The sequence below is a fragment of the Enhydra lutris genome, unplaced genomic scaffold (assembly GCF_002288905.1).
Source record: "Enhydra lutris kenyoni isolate GAN:26980312 unplaced genomic scaffold, ASM228890v2 scaffoldscaffold4, whole genome shotgun sequence".
Lineage (NCBI taxonomy): Eukaryota > Metazoa > Chordata > Mammalia > Carnivora > Mustelidae > Enhydra > Enhydra lutris.
The window spans coordinates 19,245,890-19,266,191 of record NW_019154088.1 but is presented as its reverse complement, the minus strand read 5'-3'; the positions used below and the strand labels follow the sequence as shown (position 1 = coordinate 19,266,191).

At 38.3% G+C, this 20,302-nt stretch overlaps 1 protein-coding gene across 3 annotated transcripts in view; it reads left to right on the top strand.

The window, feature by feature from the left end:
* Positions 1–20,302, top strand: part of LOC111160078 (Dmx like 2) — a 159,903-nt gene that overhangs the window by 91,892 nt on the left and 47,709 nt on the right. For 2 of the 3 annotated variants that reach the window (XM_022522902.1, XM_022522893.1), the window contains exons 14-17: positions 6,574–6,663; positions 8,791–8,908; positions 14,284–14,403; positions 18,955–19,182. In XM_022522902.1, the coding sequence (XP_022378610.1) occupies positions 6,574–6,663; positions 8,791–8,908; positions 14,284–14,403; positions 18,955–19,182 (556 nt within the window). The remainder of the gene's footprint in view (positions 1–6,573; positions 6,664–8,790; positions 8,909–14,283; positions 14,404–18,954; positions 19,183–20,302) is intronic. The other variant, XM_022522911.1, reaches the window with a different exon arrangement.

Genomic DNA, 20,302 nt, shown 5'->3' with positions numbered 1-20,302 from the left:
AGTGAAGGCTTCCTGACCACCTCTGCCCAATACTTCCTGTCCACATTCCCACTTTGTTTTCCCCTTAACACTCAGTACCATTTCACAGTTTGTTATACTTAACGAATTGTGTGCTATTTGTCTGTCTTTCATTTGAATGTAAAATGAGGGCGGTGCTGTATTCCCAGTGCCTGGTATCTGATAAGCACTCTATAAATATTTGTTGAGGTAATGAGTAAGTTGATGAATGTCATGCTGAAGTGTTTTATTACCTTGTGAAGGCAATGGGAAGCTAGCTGTTGTACCAATTTGTATTTCATCAGCAAAGTTTGTGAGTACAGGCTTTTTCCTCCCTCTTTTTCTTTCTTCTTTCAAAATCTTCACTATTTTGAACTAATGTCTATTCTTCTGATTTGCGCATTTTTTAATCATTGCAGAAATGGAATGGTTTTTCATATTTTTATTGGCCATTTGTATTTCCTTTTGAATTGCTTATTCATGTTCTTTGTGGGTTTATAGTATTTACATTGGGAAGAAAGACTAAGTAGGAGAAGCTACACACAGATCTTTCTTTGCATTTTGTGGGGAAGAGCACATTGATAAAGGTTGTACTTTTTCAGGAGAGACAGTCAGTACCACCTTGATTTTGTCCCTGTGTCAGTCAGGGCCTAGGTGGGAGACAGATGGCACATAATAAAGGTTTAACTGTGAAGAGTTTATTGCTTCTCGGCCTTTTGACTAAGATCAAGTGTAGTAACTGTGAAGAGTTTAAGGAAATAACTCCTTTTAAAGATGAGCACATGATTAACCCACAAGTGATAATAAAGCACTCAGAGTCTAGCAGCAGGGTGAAGCCACTATTACCATTATCCGAATAATGGCCCCCCAAAATATTCATGTGCTAATCCCCAGAACCTGCAGTTTTTGTTTTTTTTTTTTTTTAACCTCACATGGCAAAAGAGACTTTGCAGATGTGTATAAATTAAGGGTCCTGAACTGTGGAAATTTTTCTGTATTATTCGGGTAGGCTCAGTCTGATCACATGAGTCCTTGGAAGCAGAGAACCTTTACTGACTATGGTCAGAGAGAGGTGACAAAAGAGGAACGGTCAGAGAGATGATATTACTGGGTTTAGGGAAGGGGAAATGGGGACCATGAGCCAAAGAATGTGACTAACCTCTACAAGCTGGAAAGGGCAAAGAAATAGGATTTTCCCCTCAAGTCTCCAGAAAGGAATGGGGTCCTGCTGACAAGTTGATGTTAGTTCAGTGAGACCCATGTCAGACTTTTGACCTATAGAACTATAAGAGAATACATATGTGTTGTTTTAAACTGCTAAGTTTGTGGTAATTTTTTGCAGTGACAATAGAAAAATCTATCCCTGTGCCTCAAGGGTCAAGAGAGCAGTAACAGTGTGCCGAAGGCTGAGGAGAGCTAAAGCCATGGGAGCAGGCGCTGCCTGATGGGAGAGATGGCTACAGAGGAACATAGTCACTCCCAGAACTGTGGGGAGCAAGGGGGACACATGCCCCGACTTTTCTCTCTCTCCTCTCCAGTCTCTGACCAGTCCCTCCCACTGAGTAAATTCAGCCTGAAGCTGAAGCTGACTTCCAAGCTAGGTGATAGGGTCCAGAACTTAACCTCTTGGGCACAGGATAAGGCAGACAAGGGTGGAGAAAGTATTGAGGTTCAAATGCAGATCAAGAGTTGCCAGCAAAGTCCACTCTTTTTGTCCTCTAGCATCGATCCCTCTTCTGTATTTAGATTGAGAAACTTGGGTCATTGTGGAATGATGCCGGTTTAGTTGTGGTCCTACTTGGAACCTGAAGTTGTTGCACTGTTGGTACTTGTCCTGGTAGGGAAATCAGGGAAAAAGAAAAAATATAAAGGAACGCTGTCATAGCCCCTGCTTCTACAGATAGTCACAGAGCCTGAATTCAATAATTGTAGTCTCCTCCCACCACCAAATTCTGCACTCCCTTACACTGTGTCAGCACTTTTTTTTTTCTTTTTCTTTTTAAACCTGGTGGAGTGGCCCAAACGTTTGTGTTCTTATTTTCTTTAAGTAAATACCTAGTGGTGGAATTACGGGATTGGGCGGTTTTAGTGCTATATTTTAAACAATCAAAATTAATGCAGAAAAATTCTTGATGAACAAAATGCTAAAATTTAAAATAAAGACAGGCCTAGCAGTGCCATATTGAGCCACATTGAAGCCTGGGGCAAAAGGAAGAATGTGTACTCTAGAAACATATGTTCCTGTAATTTTTTAATGGTTAATTTTTTCCCCCAGAACATTAAAGCAGTTGAAAAGTGTTGAAAATCGGAAGTAAGTATATTAAAATTCACAACATTATTTTAATTTTAAATATTTCATCTGTGGCCCAAACAGAATTTTTTATAATTTTACTTTCCTGGCTTTAACTAAAGGAAACACTTCAATAATGTGGTCAAAATTTACTTCTTTGCTAATCCAGCTTTCACTTGAGAGTTGTTGGATATAGTAAGAGAAAGTGACTTTGCAAGTATATTTGGTGGGTGTAAAGTTTTTTTTTTTAAAGATTTTATTTGTTTATTTGACAGAGATCAAAGGTAGGCAGAGGGGCAGCCAGAGAAAGAGGAAGGGAAACGGGCCCCCTGCTGAGCAGAGACCCCCCCCCCCCCTCCGCCATGCAGGGCTCGATCCCAGGACTCTGGGATCACGACCTGAGCCAAAGGCAGAGGCTTTAACCCACTGAGCCACCCAGGTGCCCCGTGGTGGCTGTAAATTATTAGCAAGAGGTGTGAATCTATTTCCTGAACCTGAAAGTGAATTAAAAGAGAAACTGGGAATGTATGAATTACCAGATGTGATATTCTTATTGGAAAAAGCTGATCAAGTAAACAGTAAAGAGATTGTAGGCACCCGTATTAGTTTCCTATTGCTGATAAGACAAATTGTCACCACCGAATTGGTGACTTTAAAACAATACATTTATTATCTTACTGTTTTGGAGGTAGGGTATTCTAAAACCAAAGTGTCAATAGGGCCATATTCCCTCTGGAGACTCTGGGTGGGGATTCCATTTTCTTGCTTCTTCTAGCTTCTAGAGACCCCTGCATCTTTTGGTTCATGGCTCCTTCCTCCTTTTTAAAGTTAGTAGCAGAGGATTTTCAAATCTCTTTCTCTGAATCTGACCATACTTCCTCCCTCTTATAAGGACCGTTACGATTACAGTGGGCCCTTCTACCTAATCCAACATAATTTTCCATATCCAGTTGTTTGATTTAATCACACCCACAATATCTCATTTGTTATGTAAAGTAACATATTCACAGGTCCTGGGAATTAGGATGAGGACATTTTTGGGGTCTTATTCTGACTACCAAGCATATTAATTTTACATTCAAAATGGAGGTATGAAAAATTAAAGTGCTTTAGATTTTGAATTTTTAGCTGGAGGGATAATCTTGTTTACAAAATGCAGCCACTCACTTGGCTCTTAAATATTTTGACAGTTTAAGTCTTATGAAAATTCATCTGAAATAGTTTTAAGTGTCATGCGAGATCCATAATTTGTAATATAAAATCAATGTTGTGTTTGGATCTTCTCAAACTGATTCACAAATTTTGTTCAGTGCTGTCTTATGTAAGTTTGGAAGTGGACTGCAGAACTTAAAAAAAAAAAAAAAAAGCAGTCCCAGTGTTCTGCAGAAGAAATTTCAATAAGCTGAAGTTAATTAAAAATTATTTATGGAGCACCTGGGTGGCTCAATTCGTTAAACACCTGACTCTTGATTTTGGCTCAGGTCATGATTTCAGGGTCAAGCCCTGCATCCATCCTGAGTGTGGAACCTGCTTAAGATTCTCTCTCTCCTTCTCCCTCTGCCCTTTCCCCTCCTCCCTTTCTAAAAAATAACAAATTAATCAAAGAAATTATTTGAGATTGTCACTCGGTCAAGAGATTGTCAAACAGGGAAGTTGTCTATATTGAAAACAAGCAAAAGTAGATTTAAAAAATATATTGATGTTTTCTTTCATTAGAGCCAGTTAAGTAAAATAATAATATCATTTTGGTATAAATAAACTTAAATATAAAATAATGATTGTGAGTTTTAATATACTTTCTTTTTTTTTTTTAAGATTTTTATTTGTTTATTTGACAGAGATATCACAAGTAGGCAGAGAGGCAGGCAGAGAGAGAGGAGGAAGCAGGCTCCCCGCTGAGCAGAGAGCCCGATGCGGGGCTCGATCCCAGGACCCTGGGATCATGACCTGAACCGAAGGCAGAGGCTTTAACCCACTGAGCCACCCAGGTGCCCCTTAATATACTTTCTTTTCAGTTTTTCAATAGTTTTCAACCACATTAATGTTCTGAAAAAATATTAATCATTAAAAAATACATATAAACATATCTGTGATTTGTTTTTGTCTCAGGCTCTAATATGGCTCATCAAGACATTTTTCTTTTTAGTTTTTAAGTTTATTAATTAAATAATCTTTACACCCAATGTAGGGCTTGAACTCACAACCCCAGAGTCACAGGCTCTTCTGACTGAGCCAGCCAGGTACCCCATGACACTATTGATTCCTGCATATAAAATTTTGATATTTTCTTCATTATGAAATTTTTTGCATTAAATCTGATTTTAAGAAATATTGCCTTGAGAGCCTGGGTGGTTCAGTTGGTTAAATGTCTGACATATGATTTCAACTCAGATCAGGATTTCATGGGTCATGAGATCAAGCCCTGCCTGGGGCTCTGTGCTCAGCTGGAAGTCTGCTTAAGGTTCTCCCTTTCCCTCTCCCTCTTCCCCTCCCCCACCTGTGCATGCATGCACTCTCTCTCTCAAATAAATCTTTTTTTTTTTAAATGATTTTATTTGAGAGAGAGAGAGTGAGCACAAGCAGGGGACACGGTAGAGGGAGAGGGAGAACAGACTCCCCACTGAGAAGGGAGCCAGATGTGGGGCTCAATCCCAGGACCATGACCTGAGCCGAAGGCAGATGCTTAACCGACTGAGCCACCCAGGAGCCCCAATAAATCTTTTAAAAAAAATACTGCATTAAGGTATTATTTATCTTGATTATTGAGTTTTTGGTACCCCCCCCCTTAAATTTTGCACCCAACATGAGTGCTTTTTTCATTTTATCCTAATTCTGGCCCTATCTTCTGCTGTAAAATGGGTTCCTTTGTTGGAGGTAAAGTTGAGTAGGATCCTGTAGTGTTGAGTAAGGCATTTGGTAAGGCCTTAGTCAGTGCTAGCAGCAGAGTTGTGGGCAGGGAAGGCAAATCCTTACCTGGAATGGGTATCCCTGCAAGGGGGCTGCAACCTTGGTTGCACGTCAGAAGCACCTGAGGAGTTTGTAAAATGCCTGTGATCACATTGTACTCAAGACCAATAAATCAGTCTCTGTAATTGCGACCTAAGCAGCCGTCACTGTTAAAGCTCCTCAGGTGATTCAGTGTGCAGCCAAGGCGGAGAACAACTTACGCACGTCAGTACTTACTAAACTTCAGTATGTACACGAATCATCTAGAGATGGTGTTACAGTGTGGATGTATTAGCTTCAGGGCCTGAGAGCTGCATTTCTAAAAAGCTTCCTGGTGTTGCTATTGTTGCTGGTTCATTGACCACACTTGAGTAGCAAGGACTCCTGGTGTGTTAGAGGTATTCTGGTGTTTTAACCCCACCCCCTGTAGGCCACAGTTGCATTCAGATTGCAGTTAACAAATCCAGGAGACACTACCTCCGGGTGTCTGAGCTAACTCTTTAAAGCCTGAATTTTGTTTGAATGTACTCCTAACAATAAAGTCAGCCATACCCAGCCATATATTTTGTCCTCCTTGGTCTAAACCCATCCATGTCTCTGGCATCTTGCTGATACAAATTGGAAAGATGCTACAACCCCAGGGTATGTGCTGTTTTCCCAGAGGTAGTCTTGTATTTATAACCCTAGGCTAAGCTGGAACCTGACCCCCTCAGCGGCCTGCAGGTGGTAAGAAGTAATAGCAGTGATGCTGAGGAGACTGGGCATCTCCTTGTGAAGTAACTGCTTCAAGTGAAGTTACTGAAAGGTTTTTATGCAAGGGAAGCCTGATTGGAAAGAGGGAGAAGGGACTGCCTTTTTCAGCACGAAGGTTTGAGAGTTTGGATGTCCAAAGTTAAACTTCCCATGTTAGTTCAAACATCCTCATCTCAAGATACAGAGTCCCACTTCCTGTCAACCATCGTGCGTACCTTCTCACTGGCAGCGTCATACTTCTACATGGCATTGCACATCTGCAAACCATACACGTGGGCATGGGGCCACAGCCTCAGCCAGGTCTGTCGTGGAGCTTTAGGACTGCAAAATGAAGACATGTTAAAAGAACCAGATGCCTTGAAGTTCTACACTATTTAGCTAGACATAGAGTTTTCTACCTGTTTAGTTAATCTTAAACATGAGAATAAAAGTGAGTACAGAAATTTTAAATAATTCTTTAAATGAATGAATCGCCATTGCCAATCGTTGAATATTAAGAGGGGCCTTGAATGTCTGAGATGCTGTATCACACTGACAATAGATTCTTAAATTGTTGATGATTCACATCTTCTGTTTTTTATTTACAGAAACTCATTGGAGAAGTGTTTAATATCGTGAGCCAACAGTCTACTGCTCGACCTGGCTGCATTATTGAACTCGATGCAATAACCAACCAAGTAAAAACATGCTTGTGAATTGGGGGTATTAATATACTTTATCTCAGAGTGCTTTATGTGTATATATTTCATGATCAGAATAATTCTCTTGTTTAAGAATTGTAAATACAGCCAGCTTCTCTTGATTTCCACAGTGAAAATCTAACGATTTAGGAATTACTCTCCAGCTAAATTTTATCTGTAGCCTTATTTCCTGTTTAAAGGTCATTCGATTCAGTCAGGAAAACTGTGAAGGAAAATACATTACAGCTGCATAGGGGCTTGAGTTGTGGTTTCTCTTTTTATACTATTCCTCATTTCAACTCTGATGATAGTTCAGCTTTAGACTGATTGCCTTGTTAGGCTGAATATTAGATGTTTTTACAATATCCATAAAAAGTAAGATCAAAGTATACATTTACTTTCTAATCCTAAGTCTTTTGTATAGTCATTGTTCTTCCTTGGCAACTACCCAGGAAAGAGGGAGAACCCTTCTCCCTACAGTGAGTTTATAAATCCCTTTCTAGACCTCAAGATACTTGTTTCTTCAGGATCATGTTGATGGACTAAGGGATAGCACTAATATATTCATTCCAAATAGGAAAAAAGATTGTTTTGGTGAGGAAGTTACCAATATTTTCAAACAAGGAAATGAAGAAATTGAGCAAACCATATTTAAAAACAAATATAGTTGTATTATTTTTTTCCCATGGTGCCTGATAGTTTCTGTTGGGGAAAATGTAATAATTTCCACTAATGTAGAGAAATGTCAGCTCTTGGCAACAGAAATATGGCTGCCAGATTCACGTTACTAATGCCTCCAAGGAAATCCCTAACCCGTGATTTCCTTATTCTCCTCCATAGGGATATGGCAGAAGAGTGGACTGTCTTCATTCCCATAAAGGTCTTCATTTTTAATGGGCTGAGTGTTAAGTTCTTCTCCCACTTTAGCTCCTTCTCTTCACCATGGGATATTAACAGAGGCCACTCTTACTTAGCATCATGCTTTTCACTTCACAGCTGTTCAAGATCCCCCCCCCCCTTAGTAGTGGCTATCTTTAACATAAGGGCTGGTGAACTGTAAGCACCGATAAATGGCTAAAACTCATTCTAGGTTTGTGCCCAATGTGCTGTATGATTTCGATATCCATGAAGAACTCACCCTTCCCTTCTCATTTATTTTTTCCTTTGGGGAGGTGACCTTTTTCTCTACACGTGAAGAGATTTTTGGTTTCTATGTGGGGACACATAAAAATACCATATAACTTTCATAAATTTTCTGTGGGTCAACCTAATATTATAGTTCTTTCATTTCTGTGTAGTTTGTAAGGAGGTTGACCTCCTTTATTCCATAAGATTTAGCCCACCCATCCATGCCTCCATTCCTTGAAATCTGTGAGGCAGCCTCTAATTGTCTTAACACACTTCCACCCAAAGATTTTGTCTGAATTTAGTTTTTTCTTGAATTTCCATTCCCTTTGTGATTATAAGTAGCCATTTGTATTGTTTTTAGTTTTTTTTCTCTGTGTTAAAAAGACGCAGTCACCTAGCATATCAGTAGCAGCTGATGATGATGGCTCCTCCATCCGTTTAGAAATCCTTGTTACTTACATGTGAATACATTAATCTAGAGGTGTGTCACCCTCTGGCTGTCATAGGGCCCCTCACAATTCCCACTAGATAGACTGGGAATACTTTGAGGATGTTTCTGGTTTTCCTATTTTTGGTTCCCAAGTGGAATTAGAAAAACTAAGGGAATCCTATACTAGTTGCCTTATTACATAGTCAGCATAGCCTTCTCCAGCAAGTCATGAGACCTAATATTTTTGAGCTCAAAGTGGTGTAGATCACTTATGGTGGGTGTGTGTGTGTGTGTGTGTGTGTGTGTGTGTTTTGAGAAGCAGGTATGTTGATTTGTTTTTATTAGAGCTCTTCAATTCTGCTATTGGCTGGCTATAGCATCTCTGAAAGCAGTTTTCTCTGCCCAGGTGATTCATTTTTTTCTGTTGCTTTTTCCTTTCTAATTTGTCAGTTGATAAAGAATAGAAATTGTTAGATTTATTTCTTCTACATTTGTGTTCTTGGGGAGGTGGTGGGTGGAAGACAGGGAATTTCAAAGATGAAACTTCATTTTTTTCCTATTTGTAGTGTGGCTCAAATACACAGTTGCTTCATGTATTTCAAGAAGACTTCATTATAGGATACAAACCACATAAGGAAGATATGGAGAAAAAGGAAACAGAAATTTTTTTTCAGCCTTCACAAGGTACTTTTAAAAAGTAGTCTTGAGTTTGACACTATAATCTTAAAAACAAACTCCAAATTGTTATTGAATATGGATCTTTATATCAAAAGTCATCACTCATAATTTTTAGCACAAAACAACAGTTCTGTAAAAATTTCTTGTTTGTATGTGAAGAAAGCATGTGGGTGAATATTACATCCAGTTTCACCAATGACAAAGACTGTTGTCAAGAAAATATTACTTATGAATCCTAGTTTGTTTTAAAAAATAATTTTAATTGTTCAGTTCTGCAATTAAATTACTTTGATTGGTAGTAAATTCCCTGTGGTATCTCAAGCAAACCATTTAATCTTAGTGTAAGTTTTTAGAAGTCCTCAGTACACTGCTAAAGACCATTGATGAGTATACAATATAAGACATTGTTTTGTATGGTGTATCAGGAACCTCAGGTACACTGAATTAAAGGTACCATCTCACAGTATTCCCCTGTGACATGTAGTATTTGGTTTTTCGTGCAAAAAAAGTAGTTCTTCATAAGAGCTTTCAAGATAGACCCCATGTGATGTTTAGTTTAAACTTCATTATTTAGCTTAAAATGTTCCTTTTAAAAGTTCTAACTTTATAATTATAAGACAGTCCTATTCTATTTTAATTTAGTCAACCTAGAACAAATGTTGAACAAATGTCAACATAGAACAAATAGAATATTTTCTATTTGAAAGAAGGAAAGACATCTTCTATATTAAGAATTCATTTTATATGATGAAGATGTTTTTAGTTTACAGAAGGTTTCCAGATATTTTATCTAATTTGGTTATAGATCATAAGTATCTAAATAGACATAATTAATTTTATTGATGTAGCTTGTATCACAGAATTATGTATTGTCATTTATGAACAATATTTCTACCAAAATTTTATAGGTAATTGCCTTTTCATAAGAATGAATTCTTCTGTGACATTTCTTCACTAGTCACTAGTAATTTTTTCCTTTCATGCATCTTCTAATATTAATACTTTTTCTTCTTGATAAGTTATTCAGTTGTCACATGGTTTTATTTTACTATCAGAGTATAAAAGGACTGCTTTATATATTTAAAATGTGCTTTTCCATAATATTTTACCTTTATTTGGGTTGAACTTTTTTATTTGCTGTCCCATAAACCTAGGTACTGTTTATCATTCTACCTCTAACAAGAATACAAACAAGAATAGAAACAATGCTTGTAAAAATATATAATTCTATATATATATAGAATACTATATATATAGTACTATGATATTTTTACTATATTATACTATAGTATAATACTGTAATATATACTATACTAAAAATACTATAATATTTTTAATTGAAAGACTTACATTTAAAAATACTCTTTTATTTCCTTCTTTTGAAATTTCTTTATGTAATCGCAAAATTAGACCAAAAGATTTCCTAATGCCTTTCTTGGTTTTTCTTTAGATTTTGTGCAGTTTCTTTGACATTCTTCTTGAGTTTATAGTTACTTTCTTTCTTTTTTTTTAATTTTTTAATTTTTTTTTAAAGATTTTATTCATTTATTTGACAGAGAGAGATCACAAGTAGATGGAGAGGCAGGCAGAGAGAGAGAGAGAGAGGGAAGCAGGCTCCCTGCTGAGCAGAGAGCCCGATGTGGGACTCGATCCCAGGACCCTGAGATCATGAGCTGAGCCAAAGGCAGCAGCTTAATCCACTGAGCCACCCAGGCGCCCTATAGTTACTTTCTTAAAGGACTTGATAAGCAAATGTTCTTTCTTCCTGGCTCCTGCCTTATTTTGTACTTTCTGAGTTTTAATTAAAAAATAATTTCTCTTTTAATTTTTTTAAATTTAAAAAAGCTTTTTCATTTTAAATAGGCTCCATCACCAGCATGGGGCTTGAACTCACGTCACTGAAGTCAAGAGTCTCATGGTCTACCAGACACCCTTCTAATTTCTCTTTTAATTAAGAAAAATGCTAATTACAAACAAAAGTAAAGTATATAGTTTAAAGATTTTAAGATTTGGGGGTGCCTGGGTGGCTCAGTCACTAAGTGTCTGCTTCAGCTCAGGTCATGATCCCAGGGTCCTGGGATCAAGCCCTGCATCGGGTTCTCTGCTTGGTGGGAAGCCTGCTTCTCCCTCTCCCACTCCCCCTGCCTATGTTCCCTCTCTTGCTGTGTGTTTCTGTCAAATAAGTAAATAAAATCTTTAAAGATTTTAAGATTTTCTTTTACTTGCTTTATCCTACTTTCTTTTTCTTTTTTCCTGAAAAATTTTTTTAAAAGATCTATTTATTTATTTGAGAGAGAGAGAGAGAGATCACAAGGTGGGGAGGAGCAGAGGGAGAGAGAAAATCCTGAAGTTACTCCCTGCTGAGCGTGGAACCTGATGCAGGGCTTGATTCCAGGACCCCAAGACCATAGCCTGAGCCAAAATCAAGAGTCAGCCACTTAACTGACTGAGCCACTAGGTGCCTCTTCCTGAAATATTATCAAACAAACCCAACCGTCATGTTGTTTCACTCCTGTGTTCTTCCACATGCATTTCTAAAAATGACTTTCTTAAATGAGTATATTATCACATTGATCAATAACAAAATTCCTCAGAATTGTATAATAACTAGTCCATATTTACTTTATTCAGTTGTCTCAAAATGTCAAAAGTTATTTGATTTTCAGTTGTTTGGATTTGTATCCAAAGTCTATACATTGTATTTCATTGTTTTTTTTTTTTTTTAAGATTTTATTTATTTATTTGACAGACAGAGATCACAAGTAGGCTGAGAAGCAGGCAGAGAGAGAGAGAGGTGGAAGCAGGCTCCCCAATGAGCAGAGAGCCCGACGCGGGGCTCGATCCCAGGACCCCGGGATCATGACTTGAGCCGAAGGCAGAGGCTTTAACCCACTGAGCCACCCATGCGCCCCCGTATTTCATTGTTTAAGGGTCTTTTAATTTGAAGTGACTACCCATTTATACTCTCATCATGCCACTTATTTTAGAGAAAGTTATTTTATAATAATTTGCCTAACTAGTTATTATGGTGTCATTCACACTTTCTTCTATCAGCAGATTACCTATTTAGATTTAATTAGATCCAGGTTCAACTTCCTAGGTGATGCTATGTCCTTCATAGAAGAACATACGAAAGAATATCACTTAGGATGCCTTGTTTTTAGTGATGCTAAGATGCAGAAGATTCAGGTGGTGGTTCTAGTGTAAAGTTTGCTGCAATCTACTACATGAAGCAATCATGGTTTCTTCAATTAATGTTGTTTTTGGACCCATTATTTCATTAAAGATTGCAAAATTATGATTTCCTAACTTTATCAGTTCTCATTTACTTATTAGCTGGAAAGTATTTGTAAAGAAGAGTTTTCCCTTATCAACTAGAGCTACTTGGTTACTTAGAAATAAAAAGTTATTTTTAGGAAAGGCAGGGTAAGTATTTAGTTCCTTCCATTTAATTCACAATTTCAGAAGAGGGAGTTTGTGCCCAAGTTATCACCAGGGATTACTGATGAATATATTATTGTTGTTGCTTAACTTTCTTTTTCTTTTGACTACCATTATGAATCCATTTTTAAAGAACTTTTTATTGAAGAATAGTATAGATATAGAGAGGTACTCATCACTCCTGGGTTTTTATGTACTTAGCATATTTCAGTCAGTTTCAGTCGTTCTTTATAGTGCTCACATTGTCCTATGTGAGGCTAGTGAGGACCCTTTCAAGTTGGTTCTGAGTCCTTCTGACACAGCCTTATTATTATTACTATTTGGCTTTCTTTCAGCACTATAAGTTCTCCTAGGCTCATGTTGTAGATATCCTTTGCAAGAATGGAGTTATCACTCCAGACTGTTCTTTTTAATGAGGTATGGTATTCAGAAACCACAATTAGAGCTCTAGCAGTGATCATTTCCAATGAGTTGTTATTGTGGGTTTTCATTTTTAAAGAAAGTTTTTGCTCAACATCATTCATCGGGGAAATTCAAATAGAAACCATAATGATATATCACCTCACATCTGTCAAAATGCCTAAAATAAAAAAACATGAGAAATAACAAGTGTTGACAAGGATGTGGAGAAAAAGAAACCCCATGCACTGTTGATGGGAATGTAAACTGTCACAGGCACTGTGGAAAACAGTATGAAGGTTCCTCATCTTTGACCAATAGGTATACCTTCATGTTGGCTTTTGTGTACTTTTGACATAGTCCCATTAGTCTTTTTTTTTTTTTTTTAAGATTTTATTTGTTCGTCAGAGAGAAAGAGCAGAAGCAGAGCTGCAGGCAGAATGGGCAGAGCAGGCAAAGGGAGAAGCAGGTTCTCCGCTTAGCAGGGAGCCTGATGCGGGACCCTGGGATCATGACCCAAGCTGTAGGTAGAAGCTTAACTGACTGAGCCACCGGTGTCCTAGTCCCATTAGTCTTTGATAGCTACTTACCTTTTGTCACAAAAATTACATAAAACTCCTAAATATCTATTTTTCCCTCTTCCTCTCAACTTGCATACATATCAAAAACAATCTGAAGGGTTTGAAGAGGTGGGGGGGTGGGAGGTTGGGAGAACCAGGTGGTGGGTATTAGGGCACGGATTGCAAGGAGCACTGGGTGTGGTACAAAAAACAATGAATACTGTTATGCTGAAAATAAATTTAAAAAATGATTAAAAAAAATAAAAGATATGTTACTGTAAGGGCCTACTTAGGCAGAGGGAGCCATTTTGTTGTTTATGCAGTAAACTTAGATTGACCCTGCCCCTCCCAGAGGAACTTAATTGCAAAGCCCAGATACAAGGGCAGGTCAGGCCAGGTGGAGACATCCAATCAGTGGAGCACGCATACTGTCTCCCTAGCTACCAGGGAGAGTGGGCCCCGCCTTTTGGACGCCAGTTCTGACCAAGGTGATAGGCTAGTTCAAATATCTACTAGGGTAGGGGCTCCTGGGTGGCTCAGTTGGTTAAGCAACTGCCTTCGGCTCAGGTCATGATCCCGGAGTCCTGGGATCGAGTCCCACATCGGGCTCCCAGCTCCATGGGGAGTCTGCTTCTCCCTCTGACCTCCCCTCTCATGCTCTCTCTCTGTCTCTCAAATAAATAAAAAAAAAAGCCATTGTGCAAATATCTACTAGGGTAAATTGTAATCTCACTGGCCACCTATGTGTAGCCAGGCTCAACCACATTGCCTTTGCTCTATAAAATTTAGTCTTTGAGGCGGGGAGGGGTCTCCTCTTTGTTAGAGACGGCTGTGACCGGTCAGTTTGATTCTTGATGCTTGGCACAAAATAAAGCTTTGCTTGACCTTTTAAAAAAAAAAAAAGAGAGAAGTTTTTTGAAAGTGTCTTTCTTTTCACCCGATAGAACTATAACTTAAATATACTTTTCTTTTGAACAATAGGATATCGTCCACCACCATTTTCAGAAAAGTTCTTTCTAGTAGTAATTGAAAAGAACAGCAATAATTACTCTATTCTCCATATGTGGCACCTTCATCTTAAATCTGTACAAGCATGCTTAGGTAAGTAATTATAATTTTATGCTGAGATGTTATGAAATAAATTCATTTTACTGAATCTGTTTTAGGTTGGTTAATTCTTTAAAATGAAGATTCAGTGAACTATAAATTGAGTTGCTGGATTGAAGAATGGATATGCCAAGCTTTTAATTACAGGATCATAAATAATTGATGAAACAGGTTAATCTAAAACCAAACCATTCTGCAAGCACATTAGATACATTTTTTAAAAGTAAAAGTCTGATCCATTTATTTGTTCAATTAATATTTATTGAATGCTTATTATGACTCTGTTCTAGACACTATGTCTCTATAAATTTGTTTTCCGCATAGAATTAATATGGTACTTTTCTGTGGATGAATACACACTTTCATCTGACATAATGTACTTTAGAATCCTTACATCCACATGGATGGAACTAGAGGGTATTATGCTAAGTGAAATAAGTCAATCAGAGAAAGACAATTATCATATGATCTCACTGATACGAGGAATTTGAGAAACAAGACAGCATCTTAGGGGAAGGGAGGAAAAATGAATGGGAAGAAAGCAGAGAGGGAGACAAACCATGAGAGACTCTTGATTCTGGGAAACAAATTGAGGGCTGTGGAAAGGGAAGTAGGTAGGGGGATGGGGTAACTGGGGGATGGGCATTAAGGAGAGCACATGATGTGATGAGCACTGGTTGTTATATGCAACTAATGAATCATTGAACACTACACCAAAAACTAATGATGGCTAATTGAATTTAAATAAATTTTTTAAAAATCACTAAGAAAAGCAGATTTACTCTTTATAAAAATATGATTGAGCATCTAAAGCTCATTAGTCGAACTGTTTCTTTTTTTTAAAGATTTTATTTATTTATTTGACAGATCACAAGTAGGCAGAGAGGCAGGCAGAGAGAGAGGAGGAAGCAGGCTCCCCGCCGAGCGGAGAGCCCGACATGGGGCTCAATTCCAGGACCCCAGGATCATGACCCGAGCCGAAGGCAGAGGCTTTAACCCACTGAGCCACCCAGGCACCCCAGTCAAACTGTTTTTGTAGAATATTAAGAAATCTAACAGTTATAAGTTATATTAGCCATGTTTTTGCCATACACATTCATACTGATTTCTTAGCAAATTAGAAATTCTGTAGTATGAAGAAAAGAAGTTGAACTTGGATCCTTCTTCTTAGAACTGACGTTTACTTTCTGAGAGATAATTGTTAAAATGAATTAATACAGCCTTATGAACCTGAATCTGCTTTTAACTCAAAATATTTAAGTTTTTGAAAGATTTTATTTTTTACTGGTGGTTATATAATTTAACTGATTTTATACACATTAAACATTTAATACAGTTAACTAATATTTTTTGTTCCCTTTGTAATTCACATTATCACATAACTCTGTAAACAGCAGTTCTAACTGGGCCGTGAACTCAGGGTAGAAAAGCCAAATGATTTGATAGAACTTTTACCTGTGCCCATTTGAGCCTAATCTTCTTTTTTTAAAATCATGTTCCATTAGCCAACATTGGATTTTGATGTAGTATTCAGTGATTCATTAGTTGTGTATAACACCCAGCTCTTATCACACATCCTGTGTGAGCCTAATTTTCTTGAGGCAGCGGGAATCCAAAAGTTCTTTCAAAGACTTTTAAGTTCATTCTTGGTGTTACATGCTGTTTCACAAAAATGTGAGAGTAGAGTGATCTAAAACCAGCTTGTCAAGAAGAGAATTTTTAACTCACCAGAGAATATAGTATTTTCTAGGGTTGGACACAAAGCCAGGAAAGGTCCTGAAGAGATTAATGGAGGTAGTAACAGATCCTTATGGTAGGACAGGAAGATTGTGATACCTTCTGTCCCCACTATGTATGAGGGAAGTTTCCCACTGGTATTCCCCTAAATCCAGGTTTAGTGTAGAGTTTCTTGCTTACTCTGTTTCTGTTAGCAGTAAACGGTTACGAACAATATGACAGTAGAAGCAAACAAATAATATGCCCTCTTCAGCTATGAAAGCATCTGTCTTTTGGTTCTAACATTCACAGCAGATTTAGTGTAGTATATGCTGTCATTCACAGCTAATACTTGAATTTATCAGTATGTTGAAAATCTGGGCTGAGAATCAAATGATAGACTTAACTTTAGATGGGAAAGGAACATACTGACTATCTCTAAGGGACCAGGCACTGAGATAAGTGCTTTAAACATGTGAGACAGACATTATCCCCAGTTTACTAATGGAATAATACTAAGTAACTTGATCAAGTCCCACATCTAGTTTGTCATAGGACCAAGTTTTGTATCAGGTTTTTCTGTCTCTAAGGCCTTTGCTTTTTTCCCCCTGCTCTTTTTTTTTTTTTTTTTTTTTCTTTTTTTTCTTTCCCCCTGCTCTTATTTTCTTTCTTAGCATGAGAATAATACATTAGGAAAGTGCTTGGTTTACAGGAAGAGAAGTAATACAGCTTGACCTTATTTTGCAGATGAGAAAATAGCCAGAGATGGTGAAGTGCCTTGACTGAGGAGGCAACCTAGTTAGTGATAGGGCCAGGAGTAGTACTTCTTTCTGCTGAGTACTCATGGAAGTTTGTAGTCCCATTTCATTTTGTGGAAAATGTTTACATAAAATAGATTGATATATTTAACATCCACCAGGAGCAACAGGGGATTACTCAATATCTCTTACTATTCTGATGCTTCTTGAGATATATAAAGCAAGCACCATCCTTGCCCTTCATAAATTCATGGTCTAATGGAGGGGGAGACAGGCCCACAAATATAAATGTAATTCAAAATATCCCTCACATGTAGCAGAAGCACAGATAACTGAATCTGCTTAGAGATTTATATTCCACTCTTATGTGAAAGCTGGAACTCTTGGGAAGATCAGATCGATATCCATACCCACCCCCTTTTTTTGTGGTACAAAAGGTGATTTTATTATAACATGAGGAAAGAACCCATGGGCAGAAAGCACTGCCCTAGGGTTGTGAGGGGTGACTGATTATATACTTCTGAGTTTGTGGAGGGAGGGGTGATAGAGCTAAAGTATGTTTCTGAGGTATTAAGGAATTTTGAAGCAAGGGTTTTAGGACATTGGGGCTCACTGCTGTTAAGGTTACTTATAGTCTTTAATAAAACATAAACATTAAGGCATTAAGGCGGCCTTGAGTTCTTTGACGAAGGTCATGATCTGCGTGTTTCGGATATCTATCAGTGGGCTGCAAGCCAGTCAGCTAACACTGTCTTAAATTTGTTTAGAACTTTTATTTTTCTGGGACGCCTGGGTGGCTCAGTTGGTTAAGCAGCTGCCTTCGGCTCAGGTCATGATCCCAGCGTCCTGGGATCGAGTCCTGCATCGGGCTCCTTGCTCATCGGGGAGCCTGCTTCTCCCTCTGCCTCTGCCTGCCGTTCTGTCTGTGTGTGCTTGCTCTCTCTCCCTCTCTCCCTCTCTCTCTCAAAAGAAAAAAAAAAAAAGAACTTTTATTTTTCTGTATTTGTTTTTGAAATCATCTTGTTGAAGGGCTTGGTAGTCAGGAGGATGGTATTTTAGTGTCTTCCTTGCCTCTAGCTAGTTATATGACTGTAGGAAAATCAGTAAGCTCTCTAAACTTAAATTCTTTCATTTATGACATGAGGTAACTTAAAATCTTTCTTCTACAACGTGAGGGTAATACCTTGCTGTTCCTCAAAGTTTGATTCATAATGCTCTGTTTCAGAAATACGTGGGCAACTTATTAATGCAGATTTCTGGGGTCCCAAAACAACCGAATCAGTCTTCCTGTGGTGGAGGCCCAGGAATCTGCATGGTAACAAGTTTCTCCTCAAGCTTTTGGTACTTTATAAAGATGTATTTATTTATTTTAGAGAGAGAGAATGCACACTTTTGTGCTAGTGCTTGAGTAGGGGATGAAGGGTGGGGGGTGGAGGGGCAGAGGGAGAGAATCCCCAAGCTGACTCCCCACTGAGCGCGGAGCCTGACCAATGGCTTTATTCCCTGACCCATGAGATGACCTGAGCTGAAACCAAGAGTCAGATGCTTGATTGACTGAACCACCCAGGCACTCCAAGCTTTTGATGCTTTTTATTTTTTATTATTATTTTTTTTAAGATTTTATTTATTTATTTGACAGAGAGAAATCACAAGTAGGCAGAGAGGCAGGCAGAGAGAGAGGAGGAAGCAGGCTCCCCGCTGAGCAGAAAGCCCGATGTGGGGCTTGAACCCAGGACCTGGGATCATGACCTGAGCCGAAGGCAGCGGCTCAACCCACTGAGCCACCCAGGCGCCCCCTTTTGATGCTTTTTAAAGGTTGAAAACATTGGAGGAAATGACTTGAGATTTTTTTCTAGTTTTTACATGTTGCAGTTAAGTGTCTTTGATGGAGTTGGTGATGATAAGAATAAAAGGGGGGAAAAAAGTCTGTCAAAGTAACTCAGCAAGTCTGAAAATTGACCTTGTCTCCAAAGTACTTTTAAAAAACTATGTTTCTTAATGATGACAAGTTATTATTCTAGCTAACATATATAGTGGTGGTGGTAATATATTTCATAATTTATCTTCAAAGCTAAACCTTCAGAAGGCTTTTCATCAGAGAGTCTACTTTCAGTCCCTGGACAGAAGAATGTAGACTCTTCTCCAGAAACCTCGCCTAGTGTGAGCCCCATGCCACACTCTGCCTCAATTGCCAATCTACAAACTGCTAGCAAACTTATTCTGAGTTCTAGACTGGTCTACAGCCAACCTCTTGATCTCCCAGAAGGAGTTGAAGTAATAAGAGCAACACCTTCCGCAGGTAAGGTAGCTTAAAGAGTGGGCAGTTGTAGCTCAGAGTGGCCTTCAGTGGGTAAAATGGACAAACCCTCCTGAAATATGTGTTATGTGGACAATTGTAATTTTCTAGTAATGATGTACCTGTTTAGAAACATGTCTTTATTGGAAAGTTTCCTATGATAAATGTGATCAGCCTGACAGAAAATGATATGTTTTAATGTGAAGTTTCTTGCCGCACTATGATTTCTTATAAATAGGAATAATATAATATGGCAGTACAATTGCAAAGAACAGATGTGTTCATCGGCAAATCACTGAAGTTTTTTAAGTTGAGGCAGTTCATCCACTTTGTACTAATCACATATTACCTTTATTAAATATGTTTGAGCAGGAGTTGGCAGGTACTGTGGGGAAAATATGTAAGATACAAGATTATAGTTTGGCTTGCCTGAATGGTACTGAGTTTAACAAGGCAGATAAGATCGTTGGGAGGGCAGGTGTATTTAAAATGAACAAAGAGGCAACCCATGGCATGGGATAAGATATTTGCAAATGACAGTACAGACAAAAGGTTGATATCCAGGATCTATAAAGAACCCCTCAAACTCAACACACACAAAACAGACAATCATATAAAAAAATGGGCAGAAGATATGAACAGACACTTCTCCAATGAAGACATACAAATGGCTATCAGACACATGAAAAAGTGTTCATCATCACTAGCCATCAGGGAGATTCAAATTAAAACCACATAGAGATACCACCTTACACCAGTTAGAATGGCCAAAATTAGCAAGACAGGAAACAACATGTGTTGGAGGGGATGTGGAGAAAGGGGAACCCTCTTATACTGTTGGCGGGAATGCAAGTTGGTGCAGCCACTTTGGAAAACAGTGTGGAGATTCCTCAAGAAATTAAAAATAGAGCTTTCCTATGACCCTGCAATTGCACTACTGGGTATTTACCCCAAAGATACAGGTGTAGTGAAAAGAAGGGTCATCTGTACCCCAATGTTTATAGCAGCAATGGCCATGGTCGCCAAGCTGTGGAAAGAACCAAGATGCTCTTCAATGGACGAATGGATAAGGAAGATGTGGTCCATATACACTATGGAGTATTATGCCTCCCTCAGAAGGGAT